Source organism: Clavelina lepadiformis, chromosome 9 (genome assembly GCF_947623445.1).
Source record: "Clavelina lepadiformis chromosome 9, kaClaLepa1.1, whole genome shotgun sequence".
NCBI lineage: Eukaryota > Metazoa > Chordata > Ascidiacea > Aplousobranchia > Clavelinidae > Clavelina > Clavelina lepadiformis.
Window position 1 is genome coordinate 15,169,743 of NC_135248.1, and position 11,104 is coordinate 15,180,846.

General features: G+C 38.8%; 1 protein-coding gene across 2 annotated transcripts; it reads left to right on the forward strand.

Moving 5' to 3' along the window:
* Nucleotides 1-1,400: 1,400 nt before the first annotated feature.
* LOC143470063 (uncharacterized) lies at nucleotides 1,401-10,726 on the forward strand. Of its 2 annotated transcripts, none has more exons than XM_076967932.1 (20): nucleotides 1,401-1,713; nucleotides 2,889-3,021; nucleotides 4,479-4,697; nucleotides 4,764-4,953; nucleotides 5,028-5,196; nucleotides 5,351-5,459; nucleotides 5,578-5,673; nucleotides 5,739-5,882; nucleotides 5,966-6,012; nucleotides 6,138-6,257; nucleotides 6,343-6,504; nucleotides 6,607-6,815; nucleotides 6,885-7,025; nucleotides 7,141-7,252; nucleotides 7,655-7,809; nucleotides 8,865-9,013; nucleotides 9,277-9,425; nucleotides 9,694-9,822; nucleotides 9,899-10,059; nucleotides 10,127-10,726. In XM_076967932.1, exons 1-20 carry the CDS (start codon nucleotides 1,476-1,478, stop codon nucleotides 10,307-10,309), a joined length of 3,015 nt encoding a protein of 1,004 aa, XP_076824047.1. In that variant the 5' UTR covers nucleotides 1,401-1,475; the 3' UTR covers nucleotides 10,310-10,726. The 2 variants fall into 2 exon arrangements, with proteins under 2 accessions (XP_076824047.1, XP_076824049.1); XM_076967934.1 differs by having other exon boundaries at nucleotides 5,037-5,196.
* The last annotated feature ends 378 nt before the right edge of the window (nucleotides 10,727-11,104 follow it).

The window sequence follows — 11,104 nt, forward strand, 5'->3', positions numbered from 1 at the left end:
TTATTTAATTACACAAATTATCAAGGTCGAGCTTTCCCGACCAATGTGAAAATATTGAAAATGGCGACTCGCGGTTGCGGTTTTGGCGGTGACGTCCTCACACCAAGATTTTCTTCAAATATGGCGCATTGAGGTTGAAACTGCCGCAAATCTGGTTTGTCTGGTAGATTTTTTTTGCAAAATTTGCACAATTTCTAAAGTTGGAATAAACGAATTTAAAATTTTCTTTAATCGTCAAACGGTCGTTTGTAAAATTACGAACGTTTCAATTTAATCGAAGTTAACTTTCCGAGAAACACTTGACACCACAATTACAACTCACATAAAACTGTTAATTACCGGTATTTAAGTTGTAATAAGTGACGTCGGAATTGTTTGAAACGTGAAAATATGTTGAGTGCTTGTCAAAATTTGATCAATTGTTTGAAACCAAACTAAAAACTTTACCCACAATCGACGCCATCAGGCACAATGCACCGAAAAACTCGTTCGGAAATCACTCAACGAGCCAGAACTTTATAGACTTGTTTAGTTCCAAAACGTTTTATAACGAAGCAAATTGTTGACTATATTTACAGCTGTATTTTGTTTAAAGCCTTCTAAGATTTGAAAGACGACTAACTCTGCATTAAGATAAATGCACAAATGCTTCACTTCTTCGGTATTATGATGAACGTGTTCAAAAATCGTGTCAAATATTAAACCTACGTTCTCACCGGGATTCAAACTTTAAGTATGTGCTCAAAGAATGGAGAAATGGTTTCAAAACTTTCTTTTTCGCATAGCAAGGCTTTTGGAACTAAAGCTGAAAGACCCTTCATTTACTGTCATGTGATGAGCCTTAGAAAAGGATAAAATTGTTCCTTCAGCATTTTGGTAGAATTTGTCAATTTCAGATCAGACGTTTTGTTAATCGTATCTTTAAAACTTTTCTTATTTATTGGAAAGTTTCTAAGATTTTGAATCATTCCATCGATTTCAAGTTAATTGGTCATTTGTATATGAATAAGTGACCGAAAAATTTACGCTATTTTAAGTTTTTAAGTTTATTTGCATATGACGCGAAATTGCGCTAAAGAAATTGTCTTTTTTCGCGCGTTTGGCGTCGTTTTTTCCCCGTTGTTCAAATCGCGATAAAACAGAGTTGAAAAAGTATAAAACAGACCGAGCTCGGTCTTCTACAGTACATAGCAATTTTAGAATAGTACGGAGTGCACGCGGAATGATTTATAAATGGATTGGGTTAAAGAAAGGCTGAATTTTACCGAATCCAACCTAATTGCTCGGTGGTACCGCGAACATCCGCGTTTTCGAAAGGGCTTCAAAAGCGTTTTTCTGAAATAGCCTGAGTCATAGTTCACCGTTCATTCGAAGGAGCTCAGATGACAAGTTAACGCTTTTATTTTATTGCAGATTAATTTTCTAGAAATCTTGGGCTATAAGTATTGTTGTTTGTGTAAGAATAAACCAGGAAAATGTTAAGATTTGCAGTTTCCTCAAATACTCTGTTGATTGTGGGTTTCACTTTGTTGGCAAACTGCCAAGCTTTGTCGAGAAATTTCAATGATTCCGCTGATAAGATAATTGTCGGAAACGAAGAGGATAATCGACTTTTATCGATTTCTTCAGCTGATGTGAAACAAAAATCAACCAATCGCGATTTCTATCAAAAATTTCTCAGAAAGATCTCCCAGAAAGAGAAACCTTACAATGGTGAGATGTGGCTTTCAATTTTGTGTCATTATTTTCAGTCTTCGATTACATTTTAAAATTATAATAATTCAACTTTTGTAATTGGAGCAAGTTATAAAGCATGCGACTAGCTATTCTCTCCCATTTCAGAGAACTTGATTTTTTTTCTCAACAAGTTCTATAATAGCGCCAAATTACCAACGTAGTAAAAAGCGTGTTAAGTTTTACGTCCGGTAAAACGTGATAATAGTAATTATCGCCTCAATAGAGTTTGTGCTTTCTGTCTACGAATGGTTGTGTACCTGAACTGAAAAGAAGTTCCCATTAATTGATATTGAATGAACCATATTGGTCTGAATTGACATATTGCAAATGCCTCGATCCAGCAGCCTTATAAGATTGTTTCACATAATATTCTTCTGTTGGCTTGGGTTTATGAATCACAACCGTTCATCTACAAATACGATCGCATTTCCGTATTTCGACAGTTTAAGTCAATCGAAGCAAGTTAAATTGCAATTACGGCGCCAAGACATTCGAGTGGAAATCTATTCGCGGTTTTTGCTTCTTTGAAGATTAGCATTTTTTGACATCTCTTGCGCGAGTTAACATATCGACGTAACAACGTGGAGAGGTTCTATGTCGCAAACAAGCGCTTAAAGCGTAAAACTGTTTAGACGAAAATAAACACAACAGAAGGCGTTTATAAAATCTCAAAACAACCAAATATGAGTTGAAGTAAACTGTTTAGAAGGTTGCTGTTTAATTCAGATAGAGCCAAAGCTACTTTCCATTGAATTTTATCGCAAAGTATTAATTTAATCAGGGACTGTGTTAAACAATTCCAAATGAAACACAATGTTGTAAACAGAGCGAGAAATTGTGAGCGTACTGGCTGTTTGTCTCGAATTCTGAGCATGCTTGAAAAAGCGTTCAACTAAAATCAATTTATTTTTGCATCATAACAATCAAATCACGTTTTTGAGGTTTGACAGATCAAACTGTCTTGATTTGACGTCATAAACCCATCAAACTGTCCCAATATAACGTCATAATTTTCAATGATTTTTCTTCAGTGTAAATTAAGAGTTTATTATAAGTGAAAGTAATTAAGTTTGTCTTTAGTGGTCGAATATTTCTCTTTTTCTGTTGATTTCCATTCAAGGCAAATCATGACATTATAAAATAACTTCCAGGCGTCACCCTTCAAAGACACCGCCGCCAACTCAAGTTCAACTTCCCGGCGACCAGATCAGGGTGGGTGAGCAGGGACTTCTTCAACTTCTTGAACTTTGCCTGCAGGAGCTCGGAGCGACCTTGTCCTACCTGGTCAGTGTTTCTCGATGTCAAGATCGAGAAAAACCTTTTGTGCTTGAATTTTTAGTTTGTTTCTTGAGATTCTAAAATGTCACATATCGCGTGTAGAGCGTCGATTCACCCCGTTGATAAGCGGTCGAATAGTACGATGATTATCTTAACAATTAAACAAAAATTGACGATTTGCTGGGTCAAATTTTCTAAAGTGTTCCAAAACAAATTCCGTGTTAAGTTAATTTGGATGACATGGAATAATACACGCGAAAGAAATTTACAAGTCTTGGAGGAACTTTCTCCTCATCTCGCAATTGTATTTCTCGATTTGCGTGAAATTGTTTGACAGGTGAAGATACAGGAAACAAGTCAGCGAATTAAGTTAAACCTCTATCTTTGAACATAAAATCTGCAAAACTCCCAACACCAAAACTTCCCCCAAAACTTTCACGAAAACCACCGGGGCGGTTCTTTCCGTGGGTGCGGAGGGGAAAACTATAAAGAGATAAGTTTTCAAAAATTTTTCTCAATGGGCCTTATAACGTGTTTGTATCAACTTCATTGACGAACATTACCTATCGGTTTGTGCTCCTCTCTCAAACGTTGTAGCTTGCAGGTAGAAAAATAAACAAACATTTTACCGCTGGTTTTGGCCAAAGCGTGAAATTACAATTTTGAATAACGAATTTGAAACAACCCGATAAAGCTCGTTTGTCTTAGTTCTTTATTCTTGCTGTCATAGCTACTCGGAAATTCTAAAGAAGGTCACATGATTTTGCAAAAATTGTGGCAAAGCAATGACCTTACATCCATTTCCTGATACATCCATAGAGGTATTCAAGTAATTGGTCGCATTATAACGCAAGCAGTGTTTAAAAAACCAGTATGTTAACAATTAACTCACATTGATATCATATGAAGCAGAAATTAAAGATCACTCATAGTTTATTGAGCGGGTATGCAGCGCTAAAACGTCACAATCTTGGATCACGATGCTGCATCTGCACACGCATTTTAACAACCGCGATATTTTCTAAGAAGGATTATTCTGGGCGAGGCCATAGCGACGTAGCAGCTTGGTACTGGCGGTCGTAGCCAGCTATACTTAATAGAACATAAAGCCGACTATTTCGCCGCATTAGGCTATAATCGTTACTTGGAACGATCGGCACGTGCCGGGATTTTTGAACCACAATCTTTCAGCGTTTTTGATCGGTTTCTCGTATTTGATGCGCACGATTATCACAAAATATAACATTATATATATGTACATAACATGTATCAGAGGAAAAGTTTATTTTTGATGATCAATTCGTAATGTTTTGCGTCGTGAATGATGTCGTGATGTTTCATATCACGAACGATGTCAACGCTCCAAAGACTAAAACGTACATGGCCTCTATAGCCCACAAAGATAAAACCTGTCACATTATCACGAGTGATATCGTGATGTCTCATGTCGGGTTTCTGTGTAGGAGCGAGTGGTTTGGGGAGGATCAGTGCAGTGTGACGTGCGGAGGAGGAACTAGGCTGCTGAGAAGATATTGCAAACACCGGAAACCATCACGAGGATGCGATGGAGAGAGCACCCGGAGAGAAGAGTGCAACATCCAGGTGTGTCCTTCTTGGTCTTCATGGTCGTCATCCTCATCATGCAGCCGGACATGCGGGATTGGACAAATGGTGCTCAAGAGGTTTGTCCCTTCCTTCGTGATTATCTTCGCTTAATCGTGATCTCAGCTTCGATTTCGACTCTTTAGGACTTGTCTTCTTGGCTCCGAAAACGTATCCGGATGTCGAGGTGAGAAAGATAAAATAATTTCCTGTTCTGCGAGAGATCCCTGCCCGTCCAAGTGGACATCTTGGTCTCACTACGGATCATGTTCTAGAAGCTGCGGAACCGAGGGAAGACGACTTCGCGTTCGAATCTGTCAGGGATTACGTAACGATGTAAGTGGACGCTGTGGTCACAGCAACCATTTTTTGTGACGGTTGTTACCTAATAAGATGTATTTATGACGTAGAGTTTGCAGTGTGTTGGGGAAAGTATGGAATCTTCTCCTTGCGACTTCGAAACAAAATGCCCTGGAAAATATTCCGAGTGGGGAGAATGGACATCTTGTGACCAGCCATGCGGAACCTGGTCACGTGCCAATCGCTCAAGAATTTGTCTAAGGCAACCTTGCAGCGAAGGTGACGTCATAGTTTTAAACTGAATAAAGGTTTAAGTACAAATAAAATTTTCATTACTGAGTAAACACACTAGCAACCATATTGTACACAACTCGTACAAGCCTCCGTCTCAAATTGAATGTAAAAGATTTGGAGAAATGACGTAATTTTGCAGAGTCTATGATCGAAGGAACATTATGTCCAGTTCAACACTGCAACGCGTCTGTTGACGTGACAGAAGCAACCAACATTGCGTCACTGGAAGGATCTTCAGACATCACAGAGTAAATAAGAGTATGATAAGCGGTTGCTATAGCGATTACAATCAACTTTGTGCGTAATTCTTTTAAAATTTTAAATTCAAATTACTGAAGTTCATTGAACTTTGACCTTAATTTTCAGGGAGTGGTCTCAGTGGAGTGTTTGTAGCGCCTCCTGTGGTGAACATGGGGTCCAAAAAAGGAGCAGAAAATGTTGGAGCAATGACGTGGGCGTGACGTAAGCAAACTAAGACGGGATTGTTTAGTGAGAAAAATAAAGTAAAGACATAGTTCCAATTCCAGGTTGTTTGCCGACTCTGCAACTGAGACAAGAATGTGCCCTCAAGCGGTGGCATGCCCAAGATGGGACAAGTGGTCTTCGTGGTCTTCTTGTATTGGGGGATGCACTGGACGACGCTTTAGGCAGCGCTATTGCGTCATCAGAAGGCATGTTGTAACTAAATTGTTTGCTATCATAAAAGTTGGTGTCATTATGTCATCACAATTCATGTCGTCATCTTTGTACACAGATTTTTGCCGACAGTGAATGCTCGGGAGTTGAATGGAACACATTCAGGTAAAAAATCAAGTAGAAAGGTTAGATAGAGAGCAGCAGATAGATTATATTATATGTAGTTATGTAGATCATGTTAAAAACTTTGCCAATAACTTCCTGTTGAAATAAAAAGAGTTCATAAATAGAATCTTTAAATAAAACGGAGGATAATGAAGAAGCGTCACGATTAAGAAGAAGTTCTTCCACTTTATCTCCTGCCACGTCAGATTTTTCTTTAATCTTTGCAACAAGCAGATTCATTGAAGGTGATCGAAGTTTAAGTAAAAGTTAAAGTGACTGAAAATTAAAATATTTTATTCATTCACACTTTTTCTTCTATTTTCTTCACAGAAGTGATTGATTCCGAGCGATGCAATGGAGGATACAAAGAGTCGTATCAACTTGATTCCTGCAGCACTGGATGCAGGGCGCACTGGTCGTCTTGGTCGTCCTGCTCTTCTTCTTGTGGAGCTGGAGTTGCAACCTCCCAGAGAACTTGCGGAACCAATGATGGTGAGAAAAAACCTGTCTCCAATAACTATCTAATGATTTTTCCTTAAATTTTATCTGAACGGATTTTTTCCAGAAAATATTCACAGGAACAATTTTTCGCAGATGTGTGCGAAGGTGACGTCATAAAATACAAGAGATGTTTCTCCCCTCCTTGCTGGACAAAATGGACGCCATTCAGCTCTTGCACGACATCGTGTGGTGAAAGTGGTTTGAGAGTGAGAAGTCGCCAATGCATCGAAACAACAGACTCCATTCCTGGCTATGGCAGTTGCCATGGAAACGCAACAGACGCGGAAAGGTGTAATACCCAGGTATGAAGGCTGTCCAGGTCTACTTTGAGACTTTGATAAAGCCAAGTTAATTTAATATGTCGTTACCAGGTTTGTCCGAGGTGGGGCGAGTGGGGAGGGTACAGCCCCTGTTCGGTCTCATGTGGCGGGGGGACCAAGTACATGACGAGAATTTGCGAGCAAGGAATCTGCGAGGGGAAACGTTTCCTCGTTGAAAGCTGTAATTATAACGTAAGAATAAGCTTAGCTTAGAGTCTTAATTTCACTTCACTGCTTGATTGGGCTGGACCAAGTTAAATTACTCGCAAAAACTTTGGCGTCTTACTTTAAACTTGTTTTATTCTAGCCTTGCCCTTACTGGACCGACTGGACCCCATTCACCTGTTGCAGTGTGACGTGCGGAACGGGAGCAAAAAGTCGAGAAAGAGAATGTAGAAATGGGGAGCCTGGAGAACAAGGTGATTAAATAATTCATGAGATGAAGTAGCGTGGTTGTTGTTTGTAAAACCTCACGACTGGAACTTCATGATAAACTTCACATTGTGATAAACACGACACACGACAGGAACTTCATCATTGTGTGGCATCGCAAATGTGGCATCATTGTGCAACTGCTGTTTGCTGTTTTTTACCAACCCGGCATGTATTTGATTTTCACGTAGAAAGAACTTGTTTTCTATATTGTAGGATATTTATGTACGAAAAGTCTGTACCGGTATCGAACTTGGAATAATAAGTTGATATACTAGATAAATAACTTCCAGGCGCATACAAAAGAACGAAACGGTTGCTTCAGGCCATAACCATAACATCATGTGCCTTAAGTGATAACTTACAAAATTGGATAACTTTGTTTACAGGTTGCATTGGCGCAACGCACGAGATGTCAGCTTGTGATGCAGGGCCGTGCAATTTCACTCAAACAGCTTTAAACGACGAAGAATGTGGAATCCAGCCAAGTCTTGCCATGACAAAACGAGCCACTCCAGGACGACTCAGGATATTTGGCGGAAAGGTGAGCTGTCAATCAAGTGTTTTGTTTTATCGTATTTTCCGCGTGGAAACTAGTGAAACTAAACCTCAAAAATTGTAGATTAGTAGAAAATTAGTAGTTTATAAGGAAAAAGTAAGAAGTAAAATAAACCAGAGTTGGTTTGCACGATCTAAAACAGAAATATATTTGTTCTATGTACAATTAGGCGTCGTCAGTTTGTCAAAATAAATAAAATAAAACAACGTAAAAACACGATCGTAACCGAAAATTATAAAAACTGAAGTCGATAAATCAATAAAAATAAACCATAAATAAAATATACCGTCATCTCTTGGTCACCAAACCGCTGTATCCTGCAAGAACAAACTTAGTAAGCGGGATGGTTGCAAAAACCGTGACGTGAAAGATAATGGATAAAACGAAGTAATTAAAACAATAAACAGCAAAACTTACGCGAGGTGACAAGCAAGAGGGGACTCGTCGGGGAAAGAAAAAACGTACAAACAAAATTCACCGAAGTCGAGGTAAAATCATTTTATTGGAACTGATGCTCGCTTTAGGAAGGCGCAGCAACAATTAAGTGAATTAATCTTCGGTTCTTCCACTGAAGCCACGTTAAAACATTGCGCAATATCGGCTTTATCTTTCATGAAAGCTTTCCGTGTTGTTGTGAAATGTTTAACTAAAGCTAGTTTGTCATTACTGCTATAGTCAGTATTAATTTTATTTTTGTTGACGGATTTATGGCAAGTCCATCTTTTGGAAAAACTGTTCCCAGATTGACCGACGTGTTTATAACAACAACATACCTGCCGAAAGTTTTACGATCAAGATTCTGTTTGATTTTAATCGTGGTCTGGTTAGCAGTAAAAATTTCTTTTGAGACGGACACGTTTGTAAGGATGTCACGTGAGAGACTGTTTGTGATAACGAAGCATACGGTTGCGGTTGTTTTTCTGTTAGTGAGCGGGACCCTGTTTAATACGGAAATGGCAGATTGTTTCATGAAACTAAAACGCGACAAGGCTTTCTTTCTAAATTTTCTTCAACGCTTTTAAAAATGTTCTTCTTCTCAGGTGTCCGACTCAAACAGGTGGCCCTGGCAAGTAAGCCTTCAACGCTACGAGTGCGTATCGGGATCTAATTCATGCTGGTCCCACTTCTGCGGGGGCACCATCGTAGCGACCCAGTGGATACTGACAGCCGCACACTGCATTAAAAACCAGTAAGCATCTCCAATAAAAGGAGGAGATGTGCATTAGGGTTACGCCGCTCCACTTGTTATTGAAAAAATGATTAATTAATAAAATGTCTCACTCGAGGTCAAGGAACTCAGAAAAGCATCACTTAATGGATGACAAATTAACCAATAGATAACTTCCATAGAACAGTAGTTTTATCTTACTTTGGTACTTGGTGGATTTGAATGCTTTATTTTACCATATCTGAATTTCATATTTATCCTTAAATTGTTTAATATAATTTCAGGAGAATGAAAATACGTCACGACGAGCCGGGAGATAAGCTTAGAGTTGTGGTCGGGATGCATTTCATGAACAATCTCGAACAAACAGAGAAGATTAAGATTAAAAGAATCTTCATCCATCCACAATACGAGTACCTCAGCATAGTTTTAAGTAAGCACTTAACAAAAATTTTCAGTAAACTCAGTCACTTGAACAATGTTCAAAGCCAGATCTAGCGTTATATGGTAAAACATTCCGACTGTTGAATCTCTTAATGTGACATTTAAGCGGGTAGATGGCGCTACATATTCAACAGAGTCGCATCAGCTTTCACTAATATAGACACTTGAAGGCGCCCAAGTATTATTAGAATTAAATATTATTAGGCTGAAGAAGTTCTTTCTGTTTCAAAATATTTAAAACTGTTCGATCAATTTAGGTGATATCGGGCTCCTTAAACTTGAAAGACCGGTTGATATATCATCGAGAGTTCAACCTGCCTGTCTGCCGCAAATGAGAAGTCCGGATCACGGGGAAAAATGTTTTGTTACCGGATGGGGATATGCAGGTATATTAGTTCCGTAAGCTCTATGGTGTTCATGTAATTGGATGGTTTTTAAGTAATTGTGTTTTCAAATTACCAGGAAATGAGCCAATTTTGTCGAATGAACTCCGTGAGGCCCCAATCCCCGTCTTAGATTTCAACGAATGCATGAAATTGGGAAGTTATTACGAATTCTACCTCAGACAAGATCATCACATGTGCGCTGGTGACCCCGAAACAGCAGAGACTGATTCTTGTGAAGTGAGTAGATGGAAATCCGATATACCCGACGCAAAACTGCACAAACTCAAACATTTATACTTTCCAGGGCGACTCAGGTGGTCCGCTGATGTGTGTACGGGAGGATGGTCACTGGTACATAGCTGGTGTGACGTCATTTGCTTTCGCACCGTGTGGCACTCCAAATCACGTGGGTATATACGCACCAATCACAACGTACGAGGGCTGGATTCGAAGCACAATAGAAAATTTCTCACATGGAGGTTGCTGACGTACTTGGGGGTTTCCCTATTCTGTACTTAAATTATTTTCTAAGCTTTCCGGTTTGAATGAAAATTATGCAGTTTATGTGCAATATCGTTTTAAGAGCGTTCCTACAAGGCGGAATTAAGCACTCCAATGATGTTTGATTGTAACCGCAGATTGTTTTCGTTACTTGTTAAAACGTCCGTCTATCCTCATTGTTTGACCTCGCATTCCGCAAACTTGCTTTTGAAGTGTTTCATATGATTTGCTGTTTTACTTTTGTAAAACAATCCAATTTTGTTTGAACGTTTCAACTGGATTATTTACTTTTTAATGTGTTTGGTGTGCGCAGCATATTTTGGTGATTGTAAATTTTTGACGTCACAACTTTTATTCGTTCTTACATAATCTATTTTAATAAAAGAAATCACAAATCCTAAAATTCCTTGTTGCTTATTTGTTTGTGACTTTTCTGCCAAGTTCGAGGAACCTCTTTATTTTGCACGAGAAATTGTATCAACCTGAGCTTATTTACGTTGCTTCATCCAGTCTCAGGTGGTTAGTGGGGACTTCCTCATCGATCTTGTTCAAGTTCAATAAACCATGAGGTGATCCATAAAGTGGGTGAATGACTATAGGCTTCCATAATCAAGTTGTTCAGATGATGATCTCAAGTCTTCTTTATCCAGTTGAGAGACGAATTAATACGACCCAAGCTCAGACTGGAATTTGTTTTAATTTTTTTCCAGGATTTGGATTTGATGCTTGCAGGTGTTTAGTAATTTTACTTTTTGTCATGAAATAAAAATCTGTACTGAAA